Raw genomic sequence first — 20,581 nt, forward strand, 5'->3', positions numbered from 1 at the left:
GGAAATAAAGATTAAACCATGTAAAATGATATTAAATAATAAGAGTCCTAAAAATCCCAATTACATGAGACACAACAACTCTGTTCCATATAGCACAACAAGAAAACAACAAAGAAGTCGAACCATCTAGTTTTATACACAAACCGACCCCGACCAACCGGTTCGATCAGCCACACCACGAGCCTAACGCAACCACGGTTCTAGCCGTGTGGGTAGGAGCCAATCCCTCGACCGGTGCCACAAAAAACGATCCACAAATCACCGGGTCCACCTCTCTCGATCCAGAAACGCTCACCGGCAACAAGGTTCCAAGCATGCCGACGCTTTTAGCAGCTCTTGAAGATAATATTTTCGACATGTGCTTAACGGAAAGTATGTAACTTCACACTGGTGGCCGCTCTTTACCCCTCTTGCTTAACTTCCCCCACCAGTTTCTCGCCCGCCTATCACCGCCGGTGCCGATGCTACCGCCGACGCCACTGTTACTCCTACCGTCGAAATCGCCACCATATTCGGCATTTATACCCTTCACGAGTCTTGATTTGGCTTCTCGTAGCCGATGCTTGTACTCTTTTTTCCACGTCTCGAATTTCCGCTTCAGGGTTCGGTACTCCTCGATTTGTTTCGTAGAAGGCGGGCGTCCGGGTTTCACGTCCGTAACTGCCTTGGCATCTTCATCGAAAATCTGTTTTTTCTGCTCAAACTCCTTGTTTAGGTTATCGAGTGTGTCGGAAACAACACCGTTGATTTCACGTCGATTGTTCCCGATTCTAAGGGGAGCGATTTGCACGGGAGTTTGAGTTCCCGATACATTATCCTCGGAATCATAACAATGGGGCGACGGTGATCGGTCGCGTCTTCCAAGTTGCTCATAGGAAATGTCGGCACCGAGAGTCTTCTTGGCTTCCGCAAGACTCATCTGCAACCATAGAAACCACCGACAAGTAATAGAAATGAGCCCGGTTTCTAAACGGAACTGGTCGTTTTATCAAATTTCAAAAACAAGAGATGTTGCAATCTTCATGACACATCCCACACTACAACAAAATCAGCTTTATAGGACGTCAAATATGTCTAGGGGTCTGTTCGTTAGCAGCTTAATGAGCTTAATAGAACTCACAAAATTTTTTGGATCTTCTATATATATGATTGTTTACTAGTGACTTAGAGATATAAAAAGTGGCTTATTCGGTAAGTTTCTAGGGGGAGTTGTATGCAGAAAGCCATGTTTTTTCCCAAACTGCCCTTACCAATTAAGAAACACGCTCTTTCCATCTATAAAAAAATCACCAAACAAAAATCTTTTCAATGAATACAGACATATTAATCCCCTAAATGTCATAATAGACTGCTTTATAAGACTTAAGTTTATATGACCAAAGAATTGTATGTCCATCTAAAAGTGTTACAATAAGTTGATAGAACGTTTTTGGGCGGCTTAACAAAAAAAAATATGACACTTTTGAAATAAACGTCTTATTACTCTTTTTGACATTATCTGATAGTGTCTACAACACCCGAAGCAATTATAACGATAAATAGGTAAACTCACTTGTAAAGATGCCATCTGACTTTGCCACGTCTCCTCTACCGCCTTCATCTTCGTTTCGTATTCTAACCACCGTATTTCAAATTGTCGTATTTGCTCCCGTAATGCCGTGTTTTCCTGCTCTCTTTCGCTCAGGGACGATTCGGCTTTCACTACTCGCCTTTGCAGCTCTTCAACATTCTGCGGCAAAAATTGTATATTCTCTTCCGACAGATCCTACACAGCAACGAAAGAGTTATGTGTGTGTACGCAGACTGCGGCAAAAAACGAGAAACTGCAATACCGATGCATAAATAAAAGTACCTTCGATTCAGAATTTCTACAGCGAGACTTTCGCCTGCTTCTTGAACTATCGAGAGCTGATTTCTTCCATCTCTGCAAGTGGTTGAAATACCTTCGGGCCAACCACCCCCGAACCACTGTGAAAAATAAGGATGTTTGGTTAAGCAAGTCGGCAATTGTTTAAACATTGAGGTGCGTTTGGTATGCGGGACAAGACAGTACAAAAACTTGTCCCACGTCATAGCACTGGGATAGGATAGGACAGTACAGTACAAAAAATTGTTGTCCCACTTCAGGCTACATGACAGGACATTACATGACATGACATGGCAGAACATGACAGTAAAAAACTTGTCCTATTAGACCGGGATGGAGCAGGATATGACAGTAAAGTACACAACCTTGTCTCAGGGAGACGATACAAGATTGGTAAATTACCAAACTACCCATGCCAAATGAAAACCCTAAAACCTTCCAAGAATTCTTTCACCCGCCCACCTCGCCCTTGCCTGTCCAAACCAGTCTAGTCCCATACGCCTACCAAACACACCCCAAATGATTAAACGACAAATACCTGATTGTAGATGTACAACTGCCGTCAAATGCTCATCAAGTGAACTTGGTGCAAGCTGGTGATTCAGTTTCTTTAGAACCTCATACTCCCTTCTCGCATTTTCACCACGAACAACTGCATGAAAACATTAATCGTTTAGATAGTCATGCTTTCCTATCGAACAAAAGGTTCTCATAATAATATTCTCGAAACTAGAATGCCCAAAATAGAAAGAAAATGTACTCCCTTCGTCCCAGAATAAATGTCTACGTTACTATTTTGTAACAGAAAAAAGTTCCTTACTAATTCTATCCATAATTATGAGACACAGAAATTCATTACTCATTCTATTATCAAGGGTAAAATTGTCATTCTGTTAATTAAATAGTGTAATTATTACAAATTTCTAGAACAATGCGCCTTTCTCATTGTGGACATTTATTTTGGGACCGAGGGAATAGTATTTTAGCCCATAAAAACAAGTTCTATACAGATTATTTGGAGGTAAAAACAAACTTGACGACATAAGACATAAAACGGGAAATGGGTATCTGAAAAAGAACAAAACCAATGAGTGTATTTCTTACATGACTGAAATGTCACAATTGCAAACTTCAGTTCATGGAAGTCGAGAAGAACTCGGCCACCAAGGACAATGTTTTCCACTTCACACGTGCCTTCGAGAACCCGTTGTCTCAAATTCTCCAATACTTCAACCTATGCACACCAAATTGCAGAAATAAAACAAACATGCAAGATTAAGAGGTTGTTTAACGACTGCTGACCGCTGCTGATTCAATCAGCATGTGTCTGACTGAATGAAGGTATTGACCGAGCACCTACCTGGCCAACACTATTGTTTCACTTACCAACTGAATTTACGTACTTTCCAGGCCTACCCTTGCCACATTTAACGTTTAATGGTAATTTTTTATCGGAAAGCACTTGCAACAGAGTGTTTTTTGAAGGAACAGTATATGTAAAAGAAATTGGAATGGAATGTTATCAGGTTCGACCAAATGTTCGGCTGGCAGGAAATGGAAATGTAATAAATTGGAATCTATCTGTTTGGTTTACAGAGAAATTGGAACGAGATGATGAAAATGACCAAAATACCCTTTCTTTGAATTTTTTTTCTTGAACTATAAATATATTAATTTAGTTGGAGTGGAATTCAATTCCTTCCCCATTATGATGGAATGATGAAATCCAAACCAAACGTTGTAATGTAATTGGCAATTTCAAGTTCATCGAAATTAAACGAACCAAACGCCTCCTAGTTCACGATACGGAACGGAAAGCAAGCAACAAACACCTCTAAACACAAAAAAAAACTCACCTGTCCTACTCGGAAAAATAGTTTCGTATATCCAACTTGATATGTTTGTGGGGAAACACGACACTGCTGCAGAATAGCAACCGACGTACTCAGTGGATCCATACAAATAATATTCTCTGACAAAAGACATCCAAACCTGAAAAAATCCATGAAGACATTAAAAGACAGCAAATTGTTAAGTATATCAACACGGGCATAATGAGGTAACAGGCTTTATTCTTTACCGAGTAGCAAATTCTTGATGGGTTAAGCGTATTGGGAATCGGGATTTTGATATTTGAACTATCTCCATAACTCCGCTGCACCTAAGTTGTTCCAAGACAATATCCTTTTCATACATTCCCGGAAGTTGCTTGGTATTTGGTCTTATGCATCGAATGAAGTGCGGCTTCGAATTTTCCAACTTGTGAATCAATTTGAACAATTGATCCTGTAAGCATCAAAAAAGATTATTATAAGAATTGACAGCATATATATGCTCAAATATGCAAAAATCCATATTGGCCATTCACACAAGCAAGAAAACAGTAAAAACCCTGGTGTATAATGTAACATAATAGCTCAAAATTACACATGGAGTCATGGAGAAATATTAGACTCCCTTAGGGTACACAGACAGGACCCGACGTGTGAGAGTGGGGTGGGGTGGGGTAGGTGGGTGAAAGAATTCTTGAAGGTTTTAGGGTTTTAAAATTGACATGGGTGGTTTAGTTATTTACCAATCTTGTCTCGTCACCCTGATTTTTGTTCGATTTATTTTGGTGGGACAGAAAAATAGCATTTTTGTGTCACTCAAGTCCCGTCCGGTCCGGGTCTAATGTCAGGTCACACCAAAAAAAAAAAGGGACAAAAAAGTGATAGATTGTTTATCTTGAAGGAATTATTTAGGGTTTTAATTTGGCATGGGTAGTTTAGTAATTTAGCAATCTTGTCTCATCTCCCTTATTTTTGTTAAAATGCATTTTTGTCCTGCTCACTATAACAAATTTTTGTACTATCTTGTCCCATCTTGTCCCACGTACCAAACAAAGCACGATAGATTGTTTATCTTGAAGGATACCAGCCACATGCTTAAGGGGCTGTTTAGTTGGTTTGCCATCAAGTCTTGTGTGGAATCTGTGGATAAAGCTGTATGTCTAAATTAATCTGTTTGTATGGGTTGTGAAGATTTATGTTTGGGAAGGTGTTTTCATAGATGGAAGGTGCATGTTTTTATTTGGGAGGAGCGGGTTTGGAAAAAACTTGGCTTTCTGCATAAACCTCCCTCCTAGAAGCTTACTAAATAAATCACTTTCTATATCATTAAGGAACTACCAAACAGCCATGTTTAGTCGACCGAATAAGCTGTGAGCCCATGTGCATACCGTCCAAATGAATGGTTACTTGTATGCACATGTGCATACCGTCCAGATGAACGGTTACCAGGGTGTTCCTCAATCTTTCATTTTTTACGGTTTTTCCCTAAATCTGCCCTATATTTAAATTATATATCATAGTAATTACTTTGTGCCACTGCTACAAAAAAATTCTAGGTCCGCCTCTAACACATATATCCTTTAGAAGCACGTATGCACGAAAGAAAGGCAGGTGGCAAAGAACTTTACCTTGAACTTTGCCCCAACACTTTGCTCGTGTGAATCAGACGCAGCCAGCCCAGTTGTTTGGGACGGATTCATCACACCAGAGGCAAAAATGTTTAGGAGTTTCTTACGGCTTGACGAGAGGAGTTGGATGGTATTGAAATGTAGTGTATCACTGCTCCGTTCCAAGAATCCCGTAGCATCATATTGAACCTGCACACATTTCATTGATTGGTCACACAACGATTGATTATCAAAAGTGTGCATCATTCTAGTAATAATATAATTCCGAAATGTTGGCACATATGAGATGATATATTTCTTATCTTATATATTACAAGTCAAATTCTCCTATTTATAATGTAAAATATAACAACTTCCCGTTATCCAAGGGAAATGAATAACATATAAAAAACAAACGAACAAAAATCCTGATTATATATATTTCATCGTATTATAAAGCATAGGTTCGAATTGAATTCATCAAAGCCGCTTATAGGAAGAGACTTGGTTAGAGTTTGTATGACTCCATTGTTCCCTTTCTTTTAGAAATGAAGTGCCTGTCAATCTCCATATGTTTTGTTCTGTCATGATGAACAACATTCTTGTCAATACGTATGCCTGCTTGGACAATATACTTTCTATCATTACGGATTTAGAAACTTTTAACTCTTATCCTTTAAGAGGCTTTGGGTGTAAAAATAGGCCCAATCGAGCTTTTTCGGGGCTATACGGGCATTTTGAAGAAAAATTAAGCCGTATCAGGCTATAAGGTATGGCCTAGGCTCAGGCTTTGGACTCGAGCTTTCTTGTGCATCTCTAACACGGACCCTAAATTGGTTGTCAATAAAGGCAAAGTTGGTTCCATTTTGGTGCATATCCCCTCACCGCCTTCCAATCCCATTTTCAGTAAGCAAAAAAAACAGGCTTTTCCAGGGACGGGCCCAGGCTTTGGGTGTAAAAATAGACCCAATTGGGCTTTTTGGGCATGGCCAGACTTTTCGGACCACGGTTTTAAAGCCCGGGCATGGCCTGGGCCCTGGCTTCAGACTCGAGCTTCTTTGTGCATCTCTAACACGGACTCTAAATTGTTTGTCATGTTTGCTTCTAGGCCCCAAAATAAAGGTTCTAAAAGTTGGTTCACCAAAATAGAAATGAAGCCAAAGTTAGTTCCCTTTTGGTGCAAATTGCCCTTAAGAGAACATATAAATTAACAAACAAACAAAAAGAAGAAAAGTGTTACAAGTCCAAACTAACAATCTGTATTATATATACAGGGTCAGGTTCACGGGAAAACCGCAAAAAAATGAAAAACCGAGGAACACTCTGATGACCATTCAATTGTATGGTATGCACATGTGCATACAAGTAATTTGCAAGTAATTTGTCCGGTATGCACATGTGCATAACATGCACACATGCATAGAAAACAAGAAACTGCTCCAATTACTTATAGGCGCATGTGTAAATCATACAGATGAACGGTTACCAGAGTGTTCCTCAGTTTTTCATTTTTTTGGGGGTTTTCCATGAACCTCCCTCTCTCTATATATATATACACACACATATAATGCAATTCTTTCTACAACTCCATTTGCGTTGTGCTTTATCATTAATCCAAATGAAGGCAACCATGTGAAAAAAGAATGCAAGTATGAATAGACAAAAAGGTAGGGACCAAATCTAACCTCTCCGGCGTAATGGCGAACCCTAAAAACTCCTCTTTCACAGCTAAAGCGTAAATTAGAACTCAGGTGCCGTTTAATCTTATTGGTAAAGGTCACATCTGTGGCTGTGGAGGATTTCGAACCCTCATCGAGTATCGATATTATCCCCATAGGTTTCTGCAAAACATTAAAAAATGCAAAATAGAAGACAATTATACCTTGGTTAGGAGAAAAAAAGACAATTATACCCTTAACAATAGAGAAAGTAATTAATTTCTCCATATCACGATTATGATTAGAATTGGAAAGTAGACACTTATTTTTGAAAACGGACACTTACTTAGAGACAAACTAAAATAGAAATGTAGACACCTAGTTTGGGAAAGAAATCTCAATAGAAATGTGGACACTTATTTTGGGACAAACAGATTGTTACACTTTTTAATTAACAATATGACAATTTTACCCTTAACAGAGGGATTAATGAATTTCTCCATCTCATAATTAAGGGTAGAATTGGAAAGTATGTACATATTTTTGAAAGTGGACACTTATTTTGAGATAAACTAAAATATTTTTGGAACGGACGGAGTAATTTACAAAAAGAGGATCTTTGGGTATTATCATCATAAAGAGAATCAACTGCTATGCAACACTAGAGGGATTCTGTATAAAATGCATGAATACGCTCAAAATTGATACCTTCTCAAAAAGATCCAAACACTCTTGGTTATCTTCGAAATCTACTTTTTTCCAGTGGATTCCATCCAATTCGTACTCCTGATAATTGTAGCAGCAGCAATTAATATATATATATACATATATATATATATATATGTGTGTGTGTGTGTGTATGTGTTCCTCGAAAGGTGGCTGGGAAAGACAAAAAGACCCGTAATTCTCACCTCTTGTTCAAGCTTACATAAATGCCGAATGAAGTGTTGTTGCAGCCTTTCATCAGCATAGTTTATAAAGAACTGTTGGAAGCTATTTTTCTGAAAATAGAGAAATGAACCTGTCATATGAGAGGATACAGCCAACTGAACAAGCTCTCATAAACAAATTGTGCCAATGCATTATACACAAAAGTTATACCTGAAGTGACTCAAATCCATACATGTCTATAATGCTTATGGTCCGTTCAGTATGTTGCTTGCCTCCCTCAAGTGATCTATTAATTTCTCCCACAAGCCAACTGAACAAGCTCTCATAAACAAATTGTGCCAATGCATCTCTTTTATCAATTGCCTAAACAATAAAGAATCAACAGTCATGTTACAATCTTTGGTGCTGAGATCATGAGATCTATAACCTCATATATGCATATAAGGTCCGGTTCAAGAAAACCGCAAAAGAAATGAAAAACTGAGGAAACCCTGGGTAAACGTTCATTTGAATGGTATGCACATGTGCATATAAGTAACTTGTAAGCAATTTGTCCGGTATGCATACATGCACACGTGCATAAAAACCAAGAAACGGCTTCAATTACTTGTATACGCATGTGCATACCGTCCAGATGAATCGTTACCAAGGTGTTGTTCCTGAGTTTTTCGTTCTTTTGGCAGTTTTCGCCTGAACCTCCCTATATATGGGTCAGGTTCAAGGGAAAACCACAAACAAACAAAAAACTGAGGAACACTCTGGTAGCAGTTCATTTGTACGGTATGCACATGTGCATACAAGTACTTTTTAAGTAATTTGTCATGTATACACATGTGCATAACATGCACATGTGCATAGAAATAGAGAAACAACTTCAATTACTTGTATGAACATGTGCATACTATATAGATGGATGGTTATCAGGGTGTTACTCGGTTTTTCATTTGTTGAGGGGGTTTTCCCCTGAACCTCCCACTATATATATACATATATATGGCTGTGTGTATATATATATATATGTAAGTAGAGGCATAAGATCTTGACGGTTGACATACCTGCTGCAATGTCAATGCTTCGGTAATATCATCCATTCCAGGCTGGTTGCTGTTGGAAGATAAAGCCACCATGAGATCGTCCACCTTGCAGCCCAACAATCTAGCAGAACTTCTACTAGCTTCAAATACACAAAAACTATAAGTTAAAAAATGCATTTTATCTGGTCATATCTATCATTAATGTTTTACCTCATTGATTTGTAATCATAAGAGATAAGACCATCTCATTGGCACAAAGAGATAATCAAAATGCACCAAAAAAGTTCACAAAATGAAACTCGGATAAACAAAGTGAAACTTGAATAACCAACATTTTAAAATCAACCCGGGTTCGAATTCTGCCATCTACATATGTGGTTAGATTAACCGGGTTGTGGGCGAAGCCTACAGTCGCGACTTGCCATGGGGTTAATCTGGGCAAAGCCTGGGATTACCCATTTTTGAAAAAGAAACTAAACCAACAATTGCTTGAAGAAAACCAAGACAGATTGGCATTATGGCTCATATATCACTACGCCAAAACCTTACCAAGAATCTCTCCTAGTGTTTCCAAGTCAAGGAGTTGACTTTAGATGTCCGGTCTTATATTAAGACCAGAACAAGTTTGGTTAGAAATATCCCAGACCAACCATACCCGATATCGTCTGCTTTGTCCATACCTGGACTCGGGGTTTTAAAACGTATCTAGTAGAGGAGGTCTCAAGTCCCTTATAAGGCAACCTTAGTTCCCTCTCCAACCGATGTGGGTTCTTACAATAGCATTAACTAAATGTAAGAATCTACCTTCATCAGCCACAATCTTGACATGTTCTTCTTCGTCAATTACTTCAAACGAAATATTCCCTAGCCATAAGATTGCAGCAAGCAATTCGAAGACATTCTCTTGATCCTCACGAGGAATTCCAAGGATATCAAAGGCTTCCTGCTCAAAAATATAACGTTTCTCATTGAAAATAACATTGGCCCATGAGGCTTTCAGAGACTAAGTTTTGAAGTTACCATTAGCATCTTAAAGTTATGGGAATCATCAGCACCATTGATTTTCAAGCACCCACTTTGATTGAGAAGCTTGTACTCGCTTGCCATTTTTAAATTCAGTCTATCTGTAAAAGGAAGACATGGTCAAACTGAGAATAATGAAGGTATAGTTTTCAATAATTCAGTCAAAAAGCCTAGCTTACAGATTTCCAACTATCCACTTCAACATCTCAACCTATTTTGGAGAATAACCTTTTGACATATCTATACTATATTATAAATCATTTGACAAAAACTCTTAAAAACCATTTTTTATGCATGAAGTACCGTTTATTGATGCATATTACTTAAAAATCAAGATTACAAGTAAATTTTGCATAAGTACAACTTATTAAAGCTTCATATTTGAATTCGTGTAACTAACTGCAGATAAACATAATCAAATAGAGGATAAACATCTCATTTTAAATAAAAAATATAAAAAATATAATTAGGATAATCATTGAGTTCTAACAAAATACTTAATTATTATCTTTGTAAAAGATTATATTATTAAACCAAAAAAAATGAAATAAATAAATACACAAAAAAGAAGAAATTTTAAAGTCATTTTGGTACTAATATCAATATTTTTTTCTATTTTTTATAACATCGACCGAGACAAAAAAAACGAAACATTAAAATCGAGATGTATCTCGCTGCATTGTGCTAGTACCCTTCTAGTTTTTTTAAATGCATAACCTTCGGACAGATTTGAGGCATTCTTGTGTTAAAGAAGGGACATTTTTAGGCATGGGAGTTCTTAAATCTGTGAGAAGGTCATATACAGGGGCAGACCTACCTTTGACCGATAGGGATCACTTGCCCCCAGCAAATAAGCTAAGAAGAGCTGAAAATTCTTTTATTTAGCCCTAATTTTCTGTAACGCCCCCAACACTTTTTCAATCATGCCCCCAACCCTTTGTATGTTGTTCATCTTGCTGCCTTAATGAATAAACTTATCATGTTATTATATGATTTTCTATTTGCTAATTGTTGGGTTTTATAAAAAGATGCAAATTTTATTTATCTTGCTAACCATTATGCTTCTGATTTGGTTTGAATTCTTAGGGGTTGTTTACCAAATGCTTACCCGAGTAAGCGCTTACCAAGTCACGTTACCTTATCGGATGAATATGGTAAGGACCAAGAGTCTTACCCGGAAAGTGAGGGCGACAACTCTTACCACTGTTAGCGCTTACCGGGTAAATTGTTGCATATGATGCCGTTCGATAAGCAAGTGATAGTGTTGAACTTTACCGATAAGCGCTTACAGGGTAAGTATTTGGTAAACGGCCCCTTAGTAAAACATTGCCATTGTTAACTCCAACGACCCACTCACTGCATTTGGTGTCGTAATTCTCGGTAATTTTAGTGTTTTTTGATGATTTCATTATTTAAGTTTGGCGTTTCTTTTGGAATGCTTGTTAAATTTAGTCAGATTAATTGTTCTTTGCCGCCGCTAAAGGTGTTTTACTAAGTATTTTCAATGAAACACGAAACCGTTTAATCCAGACCTCATACAGTACACAGAGGTTATTTGACTTCGGATCCGCCAATTGTCATACATGTATAATAAAAAATCTGTCAGAAGGTCATTTTCCAAAACAATTCGCCTATCCTACATTGATTGCCAACAAGTAAAAGAATTATATAAACCGCATAATTAAAAGATCGAAAGCAGATAACCTTTTAGAGCAGATGGAGCCCCAGCACAAATCTGATAGAAGATATGATACGAACGTTCTCCACGACATATTTGAGACACTCTTGCCTGAACAATATCGAAATTACTTACTAACACTCTAGAAAACGAGAATAAAAGATCAAACTTTCAAAAACAGAAACTAATACTACAAAAGAAAATACCTTCTCAAGAAGAACTGTTTGTAATGTCGCAGATGTTGATGTTGGCATGAACATATCAAAACAAAAGCCAAGTCAGCAAGTCATAATAAAATAGCGATCAACCACTATGAACGGGCTTTAGGGTGAGTTTGGTACGCGTAACACTACAGAACAAAAACTTGTTTTCCCACGTTTGATGCAACAATTAGACCAGGACTTGACGGGACTGAGTGGGGGAAAAATGCTTTTTTTCTATCTCACCAAAATAGATGAAATAAAAATCCAAGAGAGATGGTACGAGACTGGTAAATTACTAAACTACGATGTCAAATTATTCTTTCATCACCTACCTGACTCTCGCCCGCCCTGCAATGGCAGACCCATAATTTTTGCCGAGCGGGTGCACCTTTAAGGTGGATCAAAGTCGCCTGATGTATTTTTAGCCGAATTCCACTGTTTCAAGGGGTTCTTTAAGTTTTTTGGATGATTTCAAGGATTTTTTAAAGCTTTTTCGGCTGATTTCGAGGGACTTCTTTTCGGTTTTCTAATATCCCAGAGCACCCCTCAAAGTTTAGTGGGTGCACCTTTCGTACCCCCAAAAAAATTTCTACTTGCAAAAATTGGTTTGAGCGGGTGCACGGGACCCCGCTGAGGCCTTAATAGGTCTTCCCCTGCCGCCCATTGGAGTCCAGTCGCACCTTGTCACATACCCAAACGCACCCTTGCACAGTAAATATACTTACTTGTTTGGATACAAGCACCACATATTGTCCCTTCTGCACTATAACGAATATCAATTAATTTCCCCTGCACCGCACAAAACTCTAAATCAGATATCGTTCAGGGAATTCTAGCAATCAACCACTAGGAATAGAACCCACAAATCGACTGGAATTGCAATTCCTGGACGTTTTTGCATTCCCAAAAGCTTCCAGTATACAGCTGCTCTGAATTACTTTACATGCCATCTCACAATTTTCGCCCCCAACGGATGCCAGATACTGCATTGCAATTTTTGCTGTTTCGGTCTTTCCAGATCCACTTTCGCCACTATACAATAACGGGTGCAAGTAAAAAATGAGATATAACATGCACCATTGTGATTTGTGATAATTGCCGAAAGTCAAAATACTGACCTGATAATAATAGACTGATTTCCACCATCTGCAAGTATCATCATGGAAAGAGTATTAACATTTTGATCAAATGATTCAATGCATATATAATATAGATAGAGGAAGGTTGAAGGGAAAACCCCCAAAAAAATGAAAAACTAAGGAACACACCCCGGTAACCATTCATCTAGACGGGATGCACATGTGCATACAATTAATTGAAGTTGTTTCTTGGATTATGCACGTGTGCATGTTATGTACATGTGCATACCAGACAAATTGCTTAGGAATTACTTGTATGCACATGTACATACTGCCTGAGGAACGTTACCCGGGTGTTCCTCAGTTTTTCATTTTTTGCGGTTTTCCCCTAAAGCTAACCAATACGATATAATCCATAAAAACTTTTTTATTATTTTTGCCACTCACGTTTCATCATGTCACTATATGCAGTATCAGCCAAAGCATATACATGCGGGTTGTCCAAAATCTTCTCCCTATAAGCTGTGATAAAATCGCTTCCAAAAATTTGGACATCTTTGAAAGGATTGATTGCTAATAGGACGGGCCCTGCCTTACTCTGAAAAAGCAAACCAACATCTAAGCCAAAAAGGTGGCCACAAGAAGACAATTATGTGGGCAAATATAATAAGATGTGGATGATATACATACATAAATTACATCACGAGCGTATCTATATTGGAGATTATGAAGAACTGATGGTTCGTTCAAATAACCAAGCTCAATGAGATCATCTACTCCATCGAGGATTTCTGTATTTGCAGGTAAGAGATCTCCGGTAGATACCTTCACAGCCTACAGAAATGACAATAGTAGTAAATAAGGATCAAAATGGGGGCGGTCTTTTAGGTGTTACCTAAAAAAAGGTTTGCCTTAAGCAATAGACTCACACTTCCATCCAAAAGCATGACGGTGGCGGCTTCACCTACGGTTGATTTGATCTTTGCCAACTCCCATTGATCATTCCGAGGCCTACACCATACTCGAAGTTTCTGAAACAAACCATTTCAGGATTAGTATTTAACAATGGATTTATTCATTGTATATAAAGAAATAAAAACTAACAAACTACGAAGACTGTGCACTTCTAAACACGAAGCAGCAAGCAAACCGACACGAAAAAGAATGAAATGTAGTGCATTATATAAGACATCTTCACATGTGAATCGTGGTACTTGTAACATATTCCTATGCTCATTTACTGATGAATCAGAAACAAACCACTTCAGGCATTAGTATTTACCAACGGATTTAGTCATCGTATGTAAAAGAACTAAAAACTAACAAACTACAAAGATCATGCACTTCCAAACACAAAACAGCAAGCAAACCGACACAGAAAAGAATGAAATCTAGTGCATTATATAAGCTATCTTCACATGTCCATCATGGTATTTGTGACATATCCATTTGCTCATATACCAATGAATCGGAAAACAGGATAAGAGGTGTTTGAAACTTTGAAGCAGTTGAAGTAATAAGTCAGAATGGCAATCTACAAAACCATAAAGGTTACCAAAAAACTATAGAAAATGATCAATCCATCGCTTCATACATGATCAAAAAAGGCAATATATAACTATGTAAATTTACAAGTGAATAGTGAACATTTACCTTCTTAACGAAATATCCAATACTATCGTCCCATTCAGCCTCCGGTGACGTAGACGGAGTGGCAAGGCTGGCACCACCGTTCTCCGCCAATCTCTGTTCAATTACCGGCGTCATGGTGTACGGTGATTCACCACCAGCCGCCGCTTCTTTCACTTTTTTCCGGCCAAAATTAGAACCACCTTCACTAATACATTTAACATCTTGCTTTTTGCTGGTAGTAGTATCCGGCGGTGCAACATATTCCATATCAAACTTCGCCGGCAGCAGCCGCTTAGGGAGGCGTGCCTTGGAGGTTGGCCGTGACGGCAACGCCGGCGGCAAGTCCTTTTGATTCTCGGCCTCATCTCTCCGGCGAAGAGAGTCGAGCATTTCCTCCAAAGAACTCCGAGTTACCGAAAGTGGCGAAACTAACATTTTTCCCCAAAATTACAAGACCACGCTCCAATTGAATTCAAAAAACCCCTAGATTAAGGAATAAACTAGAATAATTTTGCTTCAAAATTAGAACAACGCCGATGATAACGACATTGTTGAAAAACTCTTTAAACCCTAATTAGCCCAATCGAGATCGATTATCAAAAGATAAAAAGAATCAACACCCCTAATTTCTCGAATTCCAATATTGAATTCTTCCGAACCCTGCTACAAAAACCCAATCCGAACAACTCAAGCTTCCCCTTTAATTTACTGGATTTGACGATTGAAAAAACGAATTTGAAAACCAAAATCCAAGATAGTGGAAGTGGGTTTTACGCCAAAATCGATGGGTCTTCCGTCTTTCTACTGTGTAAAAGCACGAGTTACAAGATTTAGACGACGATCGATGAATTCTGCTCCCAAAATCAAACCAGAAATGATGAATTTATGGCATGGAAACAAAAATATCCGTTGAAAAATAAGCTTTTCGAAAAGCCTGGCGTGGTTGTTTCAAACTCATGAATTGATTTTGAAAACAAAAATCGAAAACCCACAATGATTTTTTGTTTGATTCTTGAAGGGGAATTTTGAATTTTTCAAGAAGGGTGATGGTGGCGCGGGTTGCCGTATTGAGATAAACCGCTCGGATTGAAATAGAATTTCAGGGTAAAATTCGGCACCCAGATAAACATAGTGGCAGTGTAATTTTAACGTTAATGTTCATGATGATTGGCTTGTGAAATTACCAATTTGTCCTCTCAAGGGTGTTGTTATATGCCCCTTTTTAATGTCATAATATATCGAAAATATTAAGGGGCTGTTTAGCAATTGTTGAATGATTTTGTGCAAATTGATTAAGAGGCTCTCATGATATAGTGCAAAATAAAATATCAGTGTTTGGTAATTGTGTACAATAAAATTAGGGCTCTTAATGGTTAAGAGAGATCCATGATACAAAATCATTCAGAGGGTTTTAGAACCATTAAAATACAAACTTTTTTTTTTGCCAAACAAAATTCACCTCTTAACGATTCAGATGTTGCCTCTTAATTAAACTATTAAAAGGTAAACAAACAACAAAAATATGTTTTAAGAGATTTTGACTTTTGGTTATCTGTTTTTTAGAATTTACAGAAAATCAGTTGGAGATGCTCTAATGTTGATGTATACAATGAGGAAATCAATATATAGGGTGCATTTAGTCGCCTATTTTACTTTATCTGAATTAAATTGGTTCCATTCTTATCAGCTTGTGAAATAGACACGATGTGTGATTTATTGAAATCATATTTTATTTATAAAAAGTACAATCCGTAAATTGTAAAATTGACAGTGGTAAAATCTTTGCCTGTTTTGATTCAAACATGAAAAAGTTGATAAAAAAACGAAGATATTAATCTAAAAGGGTTTAATCATTTGAGAACATCAAAATTTATGAGATCGGTGAGAACTTATACATTAAGTTGGGTTTCACTTGATCTTTTTCCATTTAAGTATAATATTTAATATGCAGTGTGTTTGTTTCATATGTATCTGGTTCACAATGTAAGACTTTTTTACCATTTTTTTATTTAAAAAATATTTATATTGTGAATCGAATACATATAAAACAAATATGATTTAAACCAAGTATATGTTAACCGCTACATTAGTTTAATAATATTGTGTTAAATTATATATTCCATTTAGTATTATTTTTTAAAAAATAATTAATATTCAAGCATATATTTGAAATTTTGAAAATTGGAAATAATTAGCATCTGAAAAGGACACGTTAGGAATTTTTGAAATTTGAAGCCAATCATGCATGCACACTCGCTCGTTTTTTAACAACTAAATTGAAATTGTGGAAATTAAAATAAATATATTGAAGTTTGACTTTTATACCCCTATGACTTTGAAGCAGGTAGACGTGCTTTACGTTTAAATAATTTTTTTTCAAAACCTTTTATTTATCATATAATTTAATATAATATTAGCATAAATGAGTATTACCTTACTAGTATAAATATACTAGTTGTATATCTCCGCAATATGGTAGGAGTCGTAAATTTTAACGATTTTTAAGTTTCATTGGTTTTATTATATAAGATTTAACGATAATATAAGTTACACTTGTTTTTACATATTATACAATTTGAATAAATAAGAGTTATGATTCAAATTACAGTCTATCGATGAAAAAAATTGTATGACAGTTTAAAATCCAACATATTTAAACGACTCCACAAATGTATATGATTTACACCAAGAGCAAATAATTAAGAGATCGAGAGCGAGACCGAGAGTTCTAGAACAATTGAATGGGGGTGAATAAGAGAACTTTTAATAACTCATGGTGAATACCGGTTTGGATCTCACCTTGGGGGATGGGGAGAAGACATAGAGGTATGAAAGGGTGAATACATGAGTGAAATGTGTCAAAAGTATTTTGGAAACATGAAAAGAAAATGTAATAATAAAGTGCATTGGTAACTTGCACTATATATTATTTTAATCGTATATTAAAAGATTTTAAGACTTAATGCATATAGTAGTAGTACTTAATCATTATGAGTTGTTTCTAAAACTTGCAAGACTTTATGCATAAATGTATAGTACTTTGTGAATTAAAATTGTTTTTAAAACTTTTGATAAATTTGGTTTATAAGATAGTATAGATATGCATTGTCAACTTCAAACAAGAAGTCAATTTTTTCACGAAAAGTTTCAATATCATATATGATTACACACATGATACATAAGTTTTGTATATTATATTGAAACTTTTTGCATTATTGTAAAATGTTTAACTTCTCACATGATATATATATATATATATATATAAGCAGTGTTGGATTGAAATTTATATTAAGCGATAGCACAAAACAAATTACAAAGATAACATCTTTAATGGTCATATAAAAGAAATATCAGCCAAGTTGATCGGTGGTGTGGGTTTATTATATCTTAAGGCTTACAAAATTCAATCTATACAAACAGATTAATCCACACAGACAATTTTATACATACAAAATTTAATAAAAAGTCAACCAAACAACCTAACACTCATTCCATCTCCTACTTTTAAGTAAGATATACTGGATATGTTTAGTTTGCTTTGTTATTACAAAAAAGTACTCTCCACGACTATCCCCGCAACACTGACCTGATAGATAGATAGATTCAGATGAAAATCCTTATACAGTAAGTATAAGGTATGATATTTGATCCTATGCACTGCTCGCCACTCATTGGGACATACAGTTTACCTATCCGTAACGGTCGTTGAACCAGTATAATATACACCTTACAACTGATAGGCATCGGTCATGCACTGATGCACATCTTATGAAAAACAACTGTTTGATTATATAAATGATATAAGTTATGAAATGAAATCAAAAAATGTAAAAACCATTATTTTTGAAAGAAAAATAAATAATTGTGGAATAATAATTGCAAAACTAATGTACTCTTAATTTTGTGTTTGGACATTTATGGGGTACTTGTTTTTTTCCTTTTATCTCTTCTACTTTGTTCCCAACATCCCCACCTCTATTTTCTTTCCATTTGTCTCCCAAAAAGGATTTTTTTAATATTTAATTTAATTAAAATAACTTATTTTTTATCAAAGCATCTTTATACTTGTTTATGGATTTATAATTATCTATATCTATAATATATTATAAAATATTTAATAAAAACTCTTAAAAATCATTTTTTATACATGAAGTAATGTTCATTGATGCATATTACTTAAAATTCAAGATTATAAGTGTTTTTGCGTAAGTACAACTTATTAAAGCTTCATGTTTAAATTCGTGTAACTATCTGCAGATAAACATAATTGAATATAAGATAAATATCTCGTTTTAAATATAAAAAATGTAAAATATAATCATGATAATTATTGACTTCTGACAAAATACTTGAACATTATATTTATAAAAAAAATATATTATTAAACCAATAATAAAAAATAAATTAAAGAAATTTAAAAAAAAAATTAAAATAGTTAATTTGGTATTAATATCAATATTTTTTTAATTTTTTATGATATATTCATATTTATTTTTTATGAAAAATAAAAACATTATCGTTTTCTCAAAATCATATAAAATTATATTATAACATCGACTGAGACAAAAAAAAAAAACGAAACATTAGAATTGAAATTTACCTCGCTACGTTGTGTGAGTATCCTTCTGATATTCTATAAAGCTTCTAATCAAAATCATGTATCGATTCATAGTTTATAACTTTAAATAACAATAAAAGTAAATAAGTAAATTTATTAATTAATTAATTATTAAAAGTATGGGTGGAGTCAGTTCATTCTTTTTTTCTCACAATAATATTAACCAATTTTTTCAAACTGATGTGATAATGTAACGGTCTAAGACCCACCTGTTAAAAATGCCCTTAAGTGATACATCGTTTTAAATAATATTTAAACAATACAAGGGATTGTTTGTTTACATCTTAATAGTTTCATTCTGTATCGTTAAGATGTGAATTTTATTTGACCAAAAAAAAACCTGTTTCTTAATGGTTATAAAACACCTGAATAATTTTATATTTTGAGTCTCTCTTAACCATTAAGGCCCTTAATTTCATTGTAAGAAATTACCAAACAATTATATTTCATTTTACACTATATCACGAAAGCCACTTAATCATTCTTCACCAAATCATTCATCAATTGTCAAACAGTCCATAATTATTTAATTGCTATTTAATCCTTGATAAAGCGGGAAAAAGCAATGTTAGTGAAGGACAAATGTGTAATTAAATGATGTTGGTAGGGGCAAATTAGTAATTTAAATGCAATGGTAGTGATGGTCACATAACATTGGCATGTGGATGGATGGACACTTTAAAAGTTACATGTCATCATTCCTCTTCCAATCTACCATGTGGAAGTGGAATACATAATTCATTATCCATCCCTACCCCTCTCCCCAAAATAAGTGGGAAGCATGACCATTAGGGGTAATCTCGTAATTTCACACCTAAAGGACCAAAATGTGGCTGTGATCATACTTTGTTTGCACTCAAACTATGTTTAATGTGATGATGAAAAATTATTACAATTTATAGTTTCATAAAAGTATCTATAATAAATGTATGTAATTTAAAATCTTATATATATATATATATATAATTTTAATTAAATTAATAGAAATAAATATCCAAGTTGGGGATTAATATTAAAAAGGGCAACACCCACAACACATCAGTTAGCATATATATTAAGGGATTGTTTGTTTATTTTTTAATAGTTTCATTAAGAGACAACATCTGAATCGTTAAGAGGTGAATCTTGTTTATTAAATTTTTTTTTGCCTCTTAATGGCTTTAAAATCATATGAATGATTTTGCATCATGGACCTTTGAAAAGTCCAGATTTCATACGAATCTTGAAGCAATCTTCACTAAATCTCAAGAACAGAATATGAATTCAATACAGATTGGAGAGAGAGAGAATATTTGCTGTCAAATCACCTTTTTGATTAATGATGTAATCAATCTGTAATTACAGAATACACTGAAAAGACTATTTATACTAAAGAAAATAATGCTAAACTAATTACAAGAAAACTAAGTAAATGGAGAAACTTGAATACAACATTTAAGCACTAATCTTGAACCCAACA

At 35.4% G+C, this 20,581-nt stretch overlaps 1 protein-coding gene across 1 annotated transcript; it reads right to left on the minus strand.

Moving 5' to 3' along the window:
* Positions 1–26: 26 nt before the first annotated feature.
* LOC112514679 (myosin-2-like) lies at positions 27–15,512 on the minus strand. Its single transcript, XM_025121274.1, has 24 exons — positions 14,526–15,512; positions 13,802–13,903; positions 13,563–13,706; positions 13,320–13,470; positions 12,912–12,939; positions 12,657–12,825; positions 12,519–12,582; positions 11,797–11,810; positions 11,617–11,701; positions 9,910–10,013; positions 9,694–9,832; positions 8,911–9,029; positions 8,066–8,218; positions 7,876–7,965; positions 7,673–7,750; positions 6,992–7,147; positions 5,328–5,516; positions 3,948–4,153; positions 3,724–3,859; positions 2,972–3,101; positions 2,406–2,519; positions 1,853–1,968; positions 1,553–1,765; positions 27–919 (listed from the first exon to the last, which is right to left on the minus strand). Exons 1-24 carry the CDS (start codon positions 14,937–14,939, stop codon positions 383–385), a joined length of 3,651 nt encoding a protein of 1,216 aa, XP_024977042.1. The 5' UTR covers positions 14,940–15,512; the 3' UTR covers positions 27–382.
* Positions 15,513–20,581: the final 5,069 nt, after the last annotated feature.

This window comes from Cynara cardunculus (genome assembly GCF_001531365.2).
Source record: "Cynara cardunculus var. scolymus isolate 2C chromosome LG 6, CcrdV1, whole genome shotgun sequence".
NCBI lineage: Eukaryota > Viridiplantae > Streptophyta > Magnoliopsida > Asterales > Asteraceae > Cynara > Cynara cardunculus.